We start from the raw sequence: 16,504 nt of genomic DNA, 5'->3' as shown, positions 1-16,504 counted from the left end.
ACACCTGCTCCTAATATCCTTCTAACAGATTTTAAATGGATTTGGACACTTGCTTTGCCTCCCAAAATAAGACACTTCTTGTGGCTATTGAACCATGGAAGATTGCCCACTACTAGCTTCCTACAGCATCTTTCAATTTGTCCTTCTAATTTGTGCAGGCTTTGTCATTCTAATGCGGAAGAAACCCTTGTTCATTTGTTTTTTCACTGCCCAAAAGTGTTGTCCTTTTGGAATAGTATTCACTTGGTTCATAGAATTTCAAACATCATTCGGTCTAATTCCCACCCTCAATCATGGTTACATCAACTCATTCATATGAGCCCGACTAGATCTTTCCGTTCTATTCCTGCTACTACTTTCATTCCATATTGTGTTTGGTGTATATGGAATATGCGTAACAGATTTGTCTTTGAGCAGAAATCTATCTTAGTTGACTTTAAATCTGTTCATGTTTTAGCTAGCGAATTCTGGTTTCTCACTGGTCAGAAGTTTCCTTCATCAACTAAAATCCCTCTATATCTTAAGTGGAATCCTTAATACCGATGGTCGGGTTGATCCTAACGATACTTTCAATGGGCTGGGAGGTGTTTTTCGGAATGACAAGGGAGATTGGATACTGGCTTTTGTTGCTTCTATTCCCCCACATAATGTATTTCAAACTGAACTATTTGCTCTTCTGATAGGACTTAAGATTGCCTTGCAATATAATCTCAGACCTCTTCAAGTTCAAATTGATGCTAAGGAGTTGGTTGAGCTACTGCATAGTGATAAAACTAATTGCTCTTCTCTATTTGATGATTGCAGGTTCTTCATCACACTGCTGAATAGCCCTACTATAGGGCATATCTATAGGGAGCAGAATTCTCTAGCAGACACCTTGGCGACTTTAGCAACAGGCCATGAGCCACTGTCTTCTCCACGGCTTTTTTGGGATCCACCACCAGTAGTTGTCAATATTTTGTTTAGGGATCAAAGGGGGGAGCCAACAATACGTATGGCGAACTCATCAACTGCTGGACTAGCATCGGTGTTGCTTAGTAATAGTTCTATGGTTGTAAATATTCCTAGTTTGACTACTAACTCTATTGCCTGTAATATGGTGGCTGGGCCACAACAAATTGCTCCCCTGTAGTTGTTTGTTACATATATAATATGGATCTGCTTTACCAAAAAAAAAAAAAAAAGGTCCATCTTCTTTTATCTTTTCCTCCTCGTCTTAAAATAAAATGATACAAGTTATATATAGCGATAATGTAAAGATTATTTTAATTAATAAATTTTAATCAATGATAGCTGATTTTATTTAAAAATAATTTACTCATAATTATTTAATAAGTCACCCGATTGTATAAATATCTTTTACACAGTCAGTGTATAGAACTCAACTCTAAAAAGTTCAATAAACATAGGTAGAGACATTCTTTTTTAAGACAAATCAAATGTAAGAATCAGACGAATTATTAAGCAAACCTAAAAAGGTATTTGGAACAATTTATTATACAGTATAGCAAAAATATGTTTTGGCAATGATATTCAAAATTAGCAGTAATCTCACCTAATTAAAAAGAAAATCATCCTTAACAAATATATAATATTTCATAATTGCTAAGAAATTTAATTACCTTATCAAACATTTTTTTTAATTTAATTACCAGGAAAAAATATTCAAACTCAATCTCTTATCTAATTAATTCTGTGATCATCCATATAAAATTTGGATTCACTTATCTTCCTCTTATCTAATACTATATTAATTCTGTAATCTTGTTTATAAAATTTGGATTCACTTATCTAATCAATTTACTCATTTCTCAAACTATGAATTCCGCTCTTCACCATATCACATATCATTTCATTCTAATTCTAAGCAGGCTCTCCAAGTCATGACTAAGAACACCTTCTTTTCGACTCTTATTTTCTTTTTCTTTTGCATTTTCCTATTATTCAACTGTTGTTTCGCAAAAACTTCAGTTGAAAGTGTAGGTACCGAGAAATTCTACGTGACATTGGCCGCAACGTGTCCCTCTTTCTCCAATCTGCTGGTGATCCTTCATTTCCACCACTTTCTGGTAGTGCCATCGGAGATGATGCTGGTGTAAGTACCGAGAAACCCCACGTGAAAAAAAAAAAAGTGCAACCATTCATTGGCCGCGACGTATTTATCTGAAATCTAGCATTGAGGATACTCCTAAATTTTCACCACTTCCTGGTGGCAGCGATGGCCTTGTGCCTAAATTACCACTTCCACCATTGCCTGATTTTAAATTTCCACCAATTCCTCCACTATTCCCTCCCTTCACTGGAACTCCTACTCATAAGAAGAATTGATGAGTTTTATAAGAATTTTTTAGTAGAATTTTGTGTATTTTTCTTGTGATAAACAAGAATGGAAGTTGAATATTTAGCTTTATGTTTCTTCTTTCAATTAGATCTTCAAATTTAGACTATATATATTCTATTATGGGTTTTTATTGCATTTTCTTAAAATACTTATCTTTATTGTTGTTTTTTTTGGGAGTTACGACTCAAACAGAAACAGAGGAAAATGCTAAGGAACCAAGTACAAGAATGGTCCCTGAACATATTATCCGATAAACTAGTCGAAAGCGTCACCGACAAAGTCAATAAGCAAAACATAATAGAGAGAAGGGGGAAAATCTATTTCAATATTCAATTCACAATCTCCCAATTACAAACCCTAATTTCCCTATTTATAGAAAGAATATACCTAATTACAAAATAGTCCCTTGCCCATGTGCAAGTCACGTTCTACTTAGTTTTGGCTCATAACACCAGATAGTGTACCTTACGCCTTATTTTATGATTAATTAATAATATAAAACCTCGAACTAAGATACTGTATAGATTATCCGCAATACTTTCCTTATTTGGAAGTAACATTAGAAAATTCTTCTTCCTTGAAAATATTGAAATATGATCAGTTCTATAAGAATGAAGTTTAATATTTAGCCGTCTTTTTTTGTTCAATTAGGTCCCCAAATTAAGACTATGAACTATTATATCCTTCTGTGGTTTTTTATTGCCGGATCTTAACATATCTCTTTATTGTTGTTTTTTGGGAGCAAATACAACGGTTAGTTGAAGACTCAATTGAGCGGGGTTGTGATTCAGACTCTTTAGTTCGGTGATATTTCAAGGAAATGAGAGTGATGGTACAAAGGAATGCATGATCGCCATGGCTTCAAGGGTTAGTTGCTCGGAAGTAGAGGAAGTGCATTATTGTATAGCAAGTGATGGGAAGAGAGTTGACAATTTGAATTGGTGCAGTTAGCAAAATAACCAGGTAATAAGCATTGTGACTTTGAAGACTGTGCTTGAGGGGGAGTCGACATAGCAAGGATATTTTACTCAAGATGTGATGTAGTGGGAATGCTTCAATGTTATCCAGTTTTATTATGACAGTCTTATGACACGGGTGTATCGATGGCAAGTCAACAATTCGGTAATGGAATTACAAGTGTAAGCTTGGGTGGATGAATTGATCAAATGAGAGGATAGTGACCATGGGAAGGCAGTGAAGAGAAGTTGAGGAAGGACAGAGACAGGAAAGGTGATCATTGGTGATGAGGTCTGAGGGGGTAGGACTTGTTATGGGATTCATATGAAGCGTTTTCTCTATCCTATGGAGTGGAGGTGTACTGAAGTGAATTCGAATAGTTCAAGTATGTGACACGACGGTCACAAATGGTAAGGTGCTCATCTGATGGGAGCCACGAGCTGTGCTAAGTCTATATTGTATGAGATTATGAAAGGATAAGTGAAGTGTCGGCGGGATGACGTTGTGTGTAACAAGCACAAGCGGCTTGGAGTTTCTTTAAGGAAATGTCTATTGGCTTTTGACCAAATGGGAGAGGTTACCCGTTGTGATTGCATCTTATGGGAATAGGCAGTTATAATCCGGCGTGTTTGTTGCGGATGACTTTTTACCAGGTACCTAATATTATTTGGGAAGGACTGCTTGTAAATTAAGCGCCAAAACTTCAATAGCTCAGTATTTGTTTTGCTCAGGTGAAAACAACTTGCAATTAAAGAAAAAACAAGTGGATAGAAACTGCAACAACATTATGCCTTGTCAAATGACATGATAAGACTCCAATACTCACATACCAAACAGATTGTCTGATTACTTCTGTTATCATATTCCACATTCAAATATCTAATCTGGTAAAATACAAGTTCAATGAGCAGCTAACACTGGTTATCAATCTTTGAAATCTAAAGAGAAACCAAAAAGTGTACTTGCATTTCTAAGTAAAGAAAGAATAGCTGTCATCTACCAATCTCACCACTGTAAAAAGTTACAAAGGCTGCAATCAGCAATTTCTTGGTCGTCTAAAATTTTCTCAACATTTACATACAAAACTATTCAGATGGACTCATCTGAGCCTCCAACTAATTTACTTTTGCAGATCTCACAAATCTGCAGAACATTCGAGGAACCATGATCTCCACATACATTACTTATAATATCAAATTTACACACATCAATTATCTGTTAATTAAAAGAAAAGTATGTGCCCAAATGTTCAATGTATAAATCAGCCCCTTCCTGCATTACCATGCCGTTGATTTCTGAAGAAGCTAAGAAGTGCCTGAGCCTGCATATAATCACAAATATAAAATTTAGACATAACCAAAATCAAAAAGGGCTTAAGTTAGATACACGGAAGGTGCGAAGAATTCTTATGTTGTCAATGTAATTTAACTTGTTATAGCCGGTTATTTACTCAAGTTATCATATTATGTTTGTTATAAACAGTTACCTGTTATTGCAGGTAACTTAACCTGATGGTGTAAAAATATTATACACCATGAGTGTGTTTGGTATGATGGAAATTGTTTTCCTATTTTCCGTTGTTCGTACTATATATCTTGGAAAATGTTTTTTTACCTCTCCTGTGTGGTTTGCGAGCTATTGCACAGGAGCTGGATTTACCCTGTGCGCACCCGAAGGGTAGCGGCTGCGGGTTCCCATGTCATCAAAAAAAAAAAAAAAATGTTTTCCTCAAAAATGAACAAAATGGAGGAAAATGTTTTATTTTCCTCAAAAGATTGAGAGAAAACATTTTCCGAATCAATAAAAACACACCAATGCATCCCCTCCGCTAACCCCCTACCCCCCCCCCCCCCCCCCCCCACACACACACACACACCAAAACCCCAAACCACCACCACCAGAAGTTGCACTCCAAATTCAATAACCTCGTAGTGTTTTGCTTTGAAATATATGCAAATGCTCTTAAAATTACATTTTCCAAATTGCATACCAAACACAAGAAAAAAGAGTAGGAAAATCACTTATTTTCTGAGAACATATTTTCTTGGAAATCATTATCCGTCATACCAAACACACCCTATAAGTGCACAAAATTTGAAAAAAGAAAATGGATGAAGTTTGTGGCATCAAACCTTTTCCTTTGCTCTTGGGGTGCCAGATTGTGACAATGCGACTAATGGAGGTACAGCTCCTTCCTGGAGAACTATGTTGCAGAAACGGTTACTGTTAGTGCATAGTTGCAAGAGAGCAGCTGCTGCATTCTCTTTACCCCTTGCAGAGCCCAGCTCAACAACCTCAACAAGTAGAGGAATAGCTCCTTCCTGACCAATTGCTGCTCTTCCCTCGGGAATAGTTGCAAGATTGGACAAAACAGCAACAGCCTTATCAACCATTCCTGTAGCAGGGTCCATCAAATCTACGAGATACTTTACCGCACCAGCCTGGATAATACGAGTCTTGTTCTCGTGAAGTATTGACAAGTTAAACAAAGCTGTCGCTGCATCTTTCTTTCCCCTTGGAGTTCCATTTCCCAATAAATCAACCAGAGGTTTGATCGCTCCAGACCTCCCAATCTTCATCTTGTTATCCTCCATCACAGAAAGGCTAAAAAGAGTCGCAGCAGAATTTTCTTTAGCCTCATCACTCCCTGTCTGGAGGACATGAATAAGAGGTCCGATTGCATCAGCATTTGCAATGGCACACTTATTGTTGTCATTAATTGACAAGTTCAGCAGTGCAGTAACAGCATCTTCCTGTACTTTCATGTCTTCTGAATGAAGTAGGTTAACTAACAAGCTAATAGCACCACAATTTGCAATTACCATACGGTTATCCATATTATGCTTGGCAAGTAACCGGATTTCAGCTGTAGCACTTCTCTGCATATCTATGGAAGTGCTCTTCAATTCCTCAACCAACTTTTTAACTTGCTCCTCAAGTTCTGAAAGATCGGCCCTTTTTTCAACCGTAGGAGAAGAAATTATTCTTGGAAACCTATCAGATGGTCTACGCCACATCATTTGATTACGAGGTCTCGTCTCTGGCTCCCTTGGAAGGACAGAACCAGCAGGCTTGGAATCCATCACCGCATCTCCTGAAGCAACAGCAGCAGCTTCTGACTGTGAGGATAACTTATTTCCATCACCACGAATTACAGGGGAAAAGTTTGAATTAGCAAGTGTGCTAGGTGCCGAGGTTGTTCGACTATGACCCAGAGGGGAATGTTCATCAGCTACCAATGTACTGCGACCGTGTGAACCTATCTCTCCGGAGTGGGCCATCCGGTCTTCACTTCTAATATTTATCCTTTCAACATCAAAAGCAAGTACATTACCATCAATTCCAGGTAAAGAATCCTCCGAAGAGGAACGGGGATGAGATGCAGATGATTCCTCTCTTTGGCTTACACTTGACGAAATCAAACTCTTTCTCGGCGAACCTAAAGATTGAGCGGAGTCTGGGGACAAAGAGTTTTTGTCCCTTGTAAGGGGAAAGACATGGGTATCCCTGGATGCACCAGAGTCTGCATGTGTTATGAGGGATGATGGCTGGTTCAAGCTCAAAGACTTCGTTGGATCAGGCAACTTTATGCTATTTATCTCGCACCAGTTTGCAATAAGTGCCTTAACAGTGTAATTAGGAATGAGATTTGTATGTGCCAGAGTTTGTCGTGTCTTCGGGCAAACAGTGAGACCCAGATCAATCCATCTCCTTATAAAAGCTCTCTCATAGGTTTGACCAGAAGCAACAATTACAGGGTCTGTCATCAACTCAAGTGAAAGAGGGCAGCAAAAATCAGGAGGTATTGGCACAGTGGTACAGCTCTGGGACTGTTTCACTGTGACAAAGCAATCGTGCATATGAGAAACAAGAGTTATCATTTGCTCAATATATTCAACGTCATCAGTCTTTTCAGCTTGTTCAGCATTCTCTTTCAATTTTTCAAGGGCCACGAGCTCAAGCAAAAGCTCTTCGTTTGAGTTCAAGCTTAGGCAATCAGCAATTTTGGCAAAGCTATCTGGGCTGGTTCCTAAGCCTTCCACTTGAGCTTTAATAACCTTTGTGATGGTCATTGATATCAATTCATAATCTACATACTTAATTTTCAGTATATAGAGCTGCAACCAAAACAAAAGACATCCACCTTAGAAATGATGGGAAATCCACAAACATAAATGAAAAAGATTTCACAAGGGTCAGATGAATGCAACTCAAAGGTAGAAAGAACAAACACCGAAGACATGTTCTTAGCACCTACCTCAAGAGTTGTCAAAGTTACATCAGCAGGAAGGCATTTATGACAAGATTTAAGTAGCTCAAGTATTTCCAGGCTACATGTTCGAATTTTCCCGATCAATGCTTCAGCTTGCAGGACCTATGGATCATCCAAAATCAAAATATCAGCAAACTAGATAAAATTTAGCTGAAAGTACTGAAAATGTGTTACATGTTGGTCGTGAAGTTTAGATAAGCACAAAGAAGAAACAGTAGAGTTCTTTTCAATTTTAAAATTTTTAATTCGTATTAAATGCAGACAGTAATAAGATAATCTGCTTTATCAACACATGAAAGTTATGACAAAAAGATAGATCTCCAAACATACAAAATAAACTTTACTGCACAATGGTTCCCAGGTTTCAAATAGCTCCCTCAGTTCATCAACACGTTGAGCAAGCGCAGCAAATGCTTCCAGAAGCAGCTCGCCAGAAGCCGCTTCAACATCAACGATGGAGTCGAGAATCGGCTTTACAAGCTTCAGTATATCCTCAATCTTACAGTAATACCTACGAACCAGTTCACCACTTAAGTGATCACTTGATGATAAATGGGAAAAACAGGAGATCTTGTTGAGAAGCACTTTTAACACTGATATCTCCATTCCACCTGGTCAATTAGAATCAAAGTCCTCAGTAAACCAAATCAACAGTATACAGCTAGATTATACACCTGAGTTGAATTACAGAGGATAAACTGGATAAATTATCTCTCTAATTCAATAGATAAGAAAACTGATGTGCAACTATGCCAAAAACTAAGAGAACTTGAGTCGTACTAATGTATAGATGGGCTCTATCTTGATCATTAGCTTTGGATCTCTACCACTCATCTGTTGAACTCTCCATCATGGAACAAAATCAGGCTATACCACTAACTAGATAACATTTTGCCAGATTCAAGATATCACATAGAAGAGCAGATTAAGTTTTTGCAAGATGGTGAATTTCTAACCTGACTTCAGCTTGAAGTTTTCTATTCGCAAAAAATCACACCAGGAAGAAGCACAAGCTTTCTAATTGACAGTTTCCAGTAATACAGCTGACTCTTATTAATAAACTCATTTGGGTAAGGACAGGCGGATCCAGGATTTGAAATTTATGGGTTCCTACAACGACCTCAAGTTAATATAAAATAATAACTAGGTTCATAGTCAGATATTTAGTGGATATTTTAATCAACAGGGTTTGAGAAAAACTACTGGGTTCCGGTGAACCCACACATAACACTCAAGATCCGCTGCTGAATAAGGATCCCCAACATTTTAAAAGGATTAATATTTACTTCAAAAGCCAAAAAGTATATTGTAAGCATGTGTACAAACTATCAGGGTTAGTGTAGAATCCTAAGAGTATGTTAGTCTGAAGATACCTTCTCATCCTATACAAAAAAAAAATTCCCATTTTGGAAAAATTAATAATTATATTGATATAATAGTACAATCTCCCTGTATAAAGAAGGATCAATTCCTACTTATCTACCTCCCAAGGTAGGGGTTAAGGTCTACGTACACTCTACCCTCCCCCCACTCGTGGGATTACACTGGGTATGTTGTCATTGTTGTAGTCTCCCTGTATACAAGTGGTATCCAAAAAGTAGAGAACCTCAACTTTACGAAAGAATACCCACTCACCTGTAATAACATGAACCTCATCGGTACAGTGAAAATTTACAAGAAATCAAAAGTATCTCATTCTTTTTATTGGTCAGAAATCAAAAGAATCTCATCATTTGTAAAACAAGTTTTCCATGACTTCAGAAGCCTCTCCATTTCTTTCTGTTCACCATTCCCTAACATATGAATCATATGATATTAGGAGCTACTTCCCATGCCTGTTTTTCCTGATCTTCCTTTCGAAGGCGCAAACTTAGAAGAAATTCTTTAACAGGGAATGATCCCATGTCAAGCTAATTCAATCGCAGTACGCTATAATGAGCTCATTATGAGGCACTGGAATGGTCCCATACCTTCAGATAGCTTGCACATATCGCATCAGCATCCTCTTCTTCTTCATGTTCTCAACAGTAAGCATAGCCCCCCTCTGCTAGCCAAGTAGAAAAACAGACATGTTTGGATGCTCTAGAACCTAATATTGAGTATAGGGGAATTGTATCTATCTCCTTAGTATTTGAAAACACAACGACTTTATTATGAAAAATAAATATTCCTATTTCCACTTTACTTCTAAGAGTATGAGAACGCTTTACCAGTACGCGAGATAACTTATGAATAAAATATTAGGTGCTTATAAAGGATTAAATTTTGTTAGTGTTAGTTTAATGCTCCCTCCATCCATTTTTACTTGTCCTGTATTGACTTGGCACACCCCTTAAGGAGCCATAAATAGAATGACAATTTTACCATATCACCCCTAATTATTACTAAGCCATCTAACGATTGAAACCAATCAAAATACTTTAGGAGTTGTGAAGCCACCAACAATTCCATGAAGTTTTCAACCCAATAATTAATAATATGGGTAAAATATGTATGAAATGGTAAATAATCTCTTGGTTTTCCAAACTGGACAAGTAAAAGTGGACATCTATTTTTAGTATATATGACAAGTAAGAATGGACGGAGAATGGACGGAGATATATACTTATATATGTCGTACTATACAACTTTTTATGCCGTAAACATTTATTAGCTGTATCCCAGCACCCGTATTTGCACTCGGTTCCATCCCGTCAAATCCTAGAATTTATGTGATGAAGAACCCGACCTCTAGATCGGCACCCGTATTGGGTACCCGAGTCCGAGCAACATAGATTGGAAGGAAAGAAACGACAGATATTTTGAGAAGAAAGAAGAATCTGTACTTAAGTTCAAACAAAATTGAATATTTGTGCTTAGATTTTGGCACAACAAGGCCGTACTTGATGTAAATGATAGCTCGAGTACTATTGATTTTATTAGCACATTACAAAGCCTGTATTGGTAATCTTTTTTAGTTGTAACTGCCTCCAGCATCCCCTTTTGCTCGTTTACTAACGAAAGTTACAAATTACCGATAAAAAAAATAGCAGCGCCCTTGTAACTGCTCTAGAGATTACCTTACAACAATTACATTGCCAAGATAAATACTATAGGAGATAATAGTTGTTGTTGCCTGAGCCCTCTTAAAATCCAAAGAAAAAGCATCCTATGGGGCTCCGGTTGAAGAGCCTAAGATTGATGAAGGAAACTTGATCCATTTATTGCGAAGCCCATCCTCTCCATCACAAAATCCAAAGGCCCCAATTGATATGATTGTATGGCTTTTCAAGGTGCAGATGCACAGTACTCAATGAGTTCTTTTTTTTTTTTAGAGTCCACCATTTTACTAACAACAAGTGCAGTTTGTAGAATTTTCCATCCTTTTGCTAAAAAGCAGAGAAAAAATGATGTGGAAGAAAAGAGGACGGGTTTCAGGAACATTTTACCTTGATTATTTCCTTTAACCATTAAAGGTTTAAATAGTTTTTACGCATGTCATAAAATAGGAAATGAACACATAGTTACAGGAATTGTATCATCCTAATTGATCCTAAATATCCCTGATTGATTCTAATTAACTCCAATTGATGTACATAATTTTCAGCGTGGACCACTAACAACCCTTATCCACCTCTCGGCTTCGGAGTCTGGAAACATATTAGAGCTTTATGGGATTTACCGGGGGATCACTCTTCATTCAGGGTGGGTAATGGAAGGAAAATTAGTTTTTGGCATGATGCGTGGCTTGGTCATTCTCCTCTGAAGGATTTGTTCCCCTTTCTTTTCAGACAAGCTTCTTGCTCTCTCTTGTCAATAGCATAGTCATGGCAGAACAAAGGGTGGTTCATCCCCTTCAGAAGGAACTTTAATGACTGGGAAGTTGAAGAATTCTCACGGCTTTTGGAGCTACTCAACACTTCTCCTCTGGGCTCAACTTCAAACTCTCTTTTCTGGAATTCCAACTCTAAAGGTCTCTTCTCTGTTAGAAGCTGCTATCACACTCTTATCGGTACATCTTCACAATCCCAGCCTTGGCAGACTATTTGGAAAAGTAAGGCGCCTCACAAAGTCAAAGTTTTGCTTGGTTGGTAGGTCATGGAAAATGCCTTACTCTTGACAACTTGCAAAAGAAAGGCAAAATACTTTGTAATTTTTGCTCTCTATGCGGAAGGGATTGGGAAGATGTAAACCACTTATTTCTGCATTGCAGCTTCACCAGTCAGATTTGGCATTTTATTCTGTGTCATGTGGGTATTAAATGGTGCATGCCTAGGAGCACGGTTGATTTTCTCCTCTTATGGAACAAACAGGATATGCATAAAGCATCGGGTTACATCTGGAAGCCTATCCCAGCAGTTGTTTGGTGGGTCGTATGGAGAGAGTGAAATGCTAGAGTTTTTGATAACAAAAAGGACAATGTGGTTAATCTCAAGCACAAATGTATATTTTTGCTTAATTTCTGGTGTAACATAACCTCGGCAAATGTTTTAGAGATGGAGGCGTTGGCTAAGTCTCTTAGTTCTTTACACTCACTGTAAAGTTATCTTTTAGATGTACTTATGTCCAGCTTTTTCTTAAAGTTGGCCCCTTACATCAATAAAATTCTTCCAGTTACCTGTAATAATAATAATAGTAATAATAATAATAATAATAATAATAATAATAATAATAATAATAATTTTCAATTATCTAGAACCTTACTAAAGTCTATTTACAATTGTTCTTAAGATCTTCCATGAATGCATATTGAATGTTGATAGTTTCTTGTCCAGTACCTTCTTTAGTCTAATGCAGAGCATCTTGGCAATAATCCAGCAGACACTTTTACTAGACTAATGGGTCTGTTATTTTTTCAAAAATGATTTTTCTTTTAAAACTGAAATGGGTCTGTTATTTTTCTTATTTGATATTGGTCCTTCAATATGATTGAGGTCAACAAAGTTTTGAAACCTTTAAAAAACCTCCCAATTTCACGAAAATGTCATACTTTCCCCATATGTCACCCTTAACCTTGTGCCAACATTTTCAGAAGAACACCAAGGTGAAGTCATTCGATCCTGGGGCTTTACTCCTTTCCAAACTTCTTCCCTCGAGAATTCCCTTTCCGTCCATTCCTTTATCTCACTCCTATTTGACTAATTTTTGCTCCCTTGATTAAGGTCTCATTGTCACGTATTTCCTATATAATTGTGTCTATAATCTCACATCTTTCCTTTTAGCCTGTTCCTCTCCCTCATAAGTCAAAGTTGAATGAATTGTCGTTGTACTAAACTTATGACTCATAAATTGAAACTTTGGAGAAGAATAATAAGAAAGTCATATCAAATATATAAATGTCATTAAGGACATGTAAATAGAAGTCGCAACTGTAACTAGTGGGAGAATGGCACGATGTGATGAAGATGTCACAGGCTAAAATGGAAGAGGGCAAGGGTGTGCTATGTGATGAGGAGATACCTAACAAAGTGAAAGGTAAGTTCCATAGAACAGTCATGAGGTGAACAATGTTATATCGAAATTAATGTCACCTCTAACTCCCAATATATTAATATGAATGTGGTAGAAATGTTAATAATAGAATGAATATACGATCATACAAGATTGAACAATTAGAAATAATCACAGCCAGCAGATGGTGCAAGTAGTACACATAGAAGATAAAATAAGACGATAAGGTCATACAAGATTGGACCCCTAGAAATAACCACAGCGGCCAGACGGTGCAAGTAGTACACAAAAGATAAAATGAGAGAAGGTTTCCTAAGTTAGTCCATGTCTAACCTCTAGATGCACGGGTCAGTAGGCACAACGATACTATGATTGACAGTGTTAAACAGGGACGAGGTTGATCTAACATCACATGGAGCAAAGTATTCCAAAAAGGCATAAAAATCTTTTGAAATCAACGCATGCTAAGCTAAGAACATAATACAATGGAAACAAAGAATATACAAAGACGATATTAACTAGTTGAGATTAAGTATTATTTGCTATTAGACTTACATGAGGTGTTTTTTTTTTTTTTTTTTTTTTTTTGTAAGGTAAGATTTTATTAATAAAGACCAAGATGGTACAAATACAACAGACCAGCTACTGTCACAAACAGATCACCTACATATCACCTAACTCCTCTAGAAAATCCATATATTGTTCCAATTTTTCCATAACAATTCTCTTGAACCAGAAAAACAAATATAATAAACATCTATTTTTATTCTGGAAATTTGCTGTGTTTTCCCTTCAAAGCAGACCCTATTTCTCTCCAGCTATACTGTCCATAAAACACACATGAGAGTCTTGTTTGTCAGAACTCTTTCTTTCAGGTTAGCAACTTGTATTCCATGTGAGCATAAGTATGAGATATAGAGAGCCTCTACTTCAAGTCTTCTATCTAGTCATTTTATATTGGTTAGAGACTTGAGCTTTTTAGTCAATATTGCCACCTGCACACTTATTAGGAAGGGAAATCAGACTTCTTCTGAATCCCAGAATTAAGAATTGCTGTTCCGTATTTTTACAGAAACTCATGTGCTATTTTATCAGAATGGAGAATACTTCTGGTAAGTTAGAATCAAGCATATATTCAGCAACACACACACACACCCCCCCCCCCCCCCCCCAAAAAAACCCCCACCCAGCTGACTGATTCTCCACAAGTATTTAGTCAACACTTGGCAATCGTATTTTCAGGACATTTATATGAAAAACCACTCGCTTTTTTTAGTGAATATAGTGTTTGGGCCAACTTGCCAATTCTCATCCACCGGGCAACCAGCTACCAAAAAAAAAAAAAGCACAAGTACCCAATAATCCTGCCTACCAAGACCAAGCAGTTGTGCTTACTCAGCCATTCTTAGGGACAGCATAAACTCACTATTTAGGTTCAAAATTATTATTTAAATGCAGCTTGATACTGTCTGAACACAACAACTCTATCTTCAGAAAGAATTAAGAATAAGATGGACATATGAGACTTTGAAACATGGAAAGCCGGAAAGGCAGGTGGAAATCTAAGAACAGGTTTATCATAAAGATATAAACTTTATTACTATGCTAGAAGTTTCTGTCTAACACTCCCTTCTATCAAGTGGCCGGGGCCATAGGGTGGAACCCTGATCTCCACAACAATCAACTACTGCTCTAACCATGGGCGGAGCTAGGGTACCAGAAGGGAGTTCATCCGTCAACAATTAAACTGTATATACAATCAAAATTATTTTTACGTATATATAGTAGGTGCTTTCTTTGAGCCGAGGGTCTACCTGAAACAGCCTCTCTACCTACAAAGGTAGGGTAAGGTATGCGTACACAATACCCTCCCCAGACCCCACTTATGTGATTACACTGGGTTTGTTGTTGTTGTTGTATATATCAGGTGTTGAATCCCGTTGGCTTCTTTATATGTTTACTTCTTCATATTTTAAATCCCCCTAATGAAAATTCTGGCTCCACCACTAACCATCCTCTAAAAGCCGCTACCTAATGCACGAATGATAATCGATGGGAAATGATCGATCCAGGAGAATCAACTCGAGGAAGGGGAAAGCTAATTCAGGAATGAACCGAGAGAATAGCTATATTGAGAGAGAGAGAGAGAGAGAAGAGACTTCTTATTATCTTCAATGAATGAATCTAATTACAATTACAGATTGGCTTTATAGAATGAATAGAGTTGAATACCCCATACAGAATTCTAACAACTCTAACTGCCCAACTAACTCATAGACCCTATTACAACACGGGTTTCAACTTGCTCCCCAAATTTGCAGCAAAACATAACAGAAAGATATTTGACTGTTGTACTATCCAAACAATATAGGAAACAAACAAGCATCACCACAGTAAAAATGACTTGCAAAGATCAATGAAAATTACAGGTAATCGCGAGGATCAAAGTGCACCTTAATTACACAGAAACAAGCATTGAAGTGAAAAAAAAAAGAAAAAGAAAAAAGAAGCAGGCATAAAAGCAAATAACATAATCTCACCAGTCAAAAACTTCAAACCTGATTGTTCTTCCCTTTTGACCACAAGCACAAAAGAGAGAAATCAATAAAAGACCAAGAAGATAAGCTCAAATAGAGGACCTAATTGATTCCACCAACCCCAAGAAATCAACGCGCTTTTGAGGGAATTTTCAAGGTTTTACTTAGCTCAACTTGAAGTTAATTGTCAATTCTGGTAACTTGAACCCTTAATTTGGATGAATTAGAGCTAAGTAGGTAGACACAACAAATAAAAATGTCTGGACTTGGGGTTTAGCTTTCTTGATCAATGTTTGTTGGTGTTCGAAAATGGTGATAGACAGAGCCAAGTTGTGATAAATGGGACCTTTCTTTTTTTCTTTTTTCTGTTTTTTTTTTTTTTTTTTAATCCTTAACAAGAGAAAGGGATTTTAAGGTCGATTTTATATGATATTGACTTTGTGACTTTGTGTTCCTCCTTGACAATAATGTTTGAGTTAGGTAATAACGGACAATGTTTTCTTTGAAAATATTTTTGAAAATATTTTTTATCTTTTTTGTGGTATAAAAATAATTATCAGTTAATTGTACGGTGGTGGGAATTATCTTTTTGTTCATAATGTATAAAAAATATTATTTTTTTAAAAAGCTTTGTTTATAAAAATATTTTTCATAGCATAAAAAAAAGATTCCTAGGGGTCAATAATTCCTTAATATTATATTTTTTTTTTCTTATCATAAAAGACTAAATAGACCAATTACTACTATACTATACAACCCTAGTTTGTAAGGGTGATCGTCGGTCAAAATTTTGAAGATTTTACTTAGCTCAACTTCAAGAAAATTGTGAATTCTGGCAACTCCCACCTTAATTTGTATGAAGTAGAACAAGACTAGATATAATAGAAAACGAACAAGAATGTCTGGACTTGGGGTTTAGCTTTTGAAATTTGTTTTTCCTAAATAAATGGACATTTTTGCTCAACA

General features: G+C 36.8%; 2 protein-coding genes across 5 annotated transcripts in view; one reads left to right on the top strand and one right to left on the bottom strand.

Annotated features, from left to right (window-relative positions):
• LOC132032369 (uncharacterized) overlaps positions 1-1,188 on the top strand; it is a 2,110-nt gene extending 922 nt beyond the window's left edge. Inside the window, exon 2 of the mRNA XM_059421977.1 lies at positions 805-1,188. Coding sequence (XP_059277960.1) covers positions 805-828 — 24 coding nt within the window. The 3' untranslated portion in view covers positions 829-1,188. The remainder of the gene's footprint in view (positions 1-804) is intronic.
• A 3,085-nt stretch (positions 1,189-4,273) lies between these two features.
• On the bottom strand, positions 4,274-15,916 carry LOC132034271 (U-box domain-containing protein 4-like). 4 transcript variants are annotated; one of them, XM_059424568.1, is made up of 6 exons: positions 15,542-15,916; positions 9,542-9,618; positions 7,902-8,182; positions 7,557-7,673; positions 5,431-7,416; positions 4,274-4,619 (listed from the first exon to the last, which is right to left on the bottom strand). In XM_059424568.1, the coding sequence occupies exons 2-6, from the start codon at positions 9,558-9,560 to the stop codon at positions 4,560-4,562; spliced, it is 2,463 nt and encodes an 820-aa protein (XP_059280551.1). In that variant the 5' UTR covers positions 9,561-9,618; positions 15,542-15,916; the 3' UTR covers positions 4,274-4,559. The 4 variants fall into 4 exon arrangements, with proteins under 4 accessions (XP_059280551.1, XP_059280550.1, XP_059280552.1 ...); XM_059424567.1 differs by having other exon boundaries at positions 9,542-9,615; XM_059424569.1 differs by lacking the exon at positions 9,542-9,618.
• Positions 15,917-16,504: the final 588 nt, after the last annotated feature.

The sequence above is a fragment of the Lycium ferocissimum genome, chromosome 10 (genome assembly GCF_029784015.1).
Source record: "Lycium ferocissimum isolate CSIRO_LF1 chromosome 10, AGI_CSIRO_Lferr_CH_V1, whole genome shotgun sequence".
Classification (NCBI taxonomy): domain Eukaryota; kingdom Viridiplantae; phylum Streptophyta; class Magnoliopsida; order Solanales; family Solanaceae; genus Lycium; species Lycium ferocissimum.
Note: the sequence above shows the minus strand (reverse complement) of the source record. Positions and strands in the feature narration are given on the sequence as shown.

What these genes read in the sequence shown, in the direction of transcription:
- LOC132034271 (XM_059424568.1), bottom strand. An exon ending in TAACTTTGACAACTCTTGAG is followed by an intron (nt 7,417 to 7,556) that starts GTAGGTGCTAAG and finishes TTTTGGTTGCAG; the next exon opens with CTCTATATACTGAAAATTAA. An exon ending in CCCCAAGAGCAAAGGAAAAG is followed by an intron (nt 4,620 to 5,430) that starts GTTTGATGCCAC and finishes GATTATATGCAG; the next exon opens with GCTCAGGCACTTCTTAGCTT.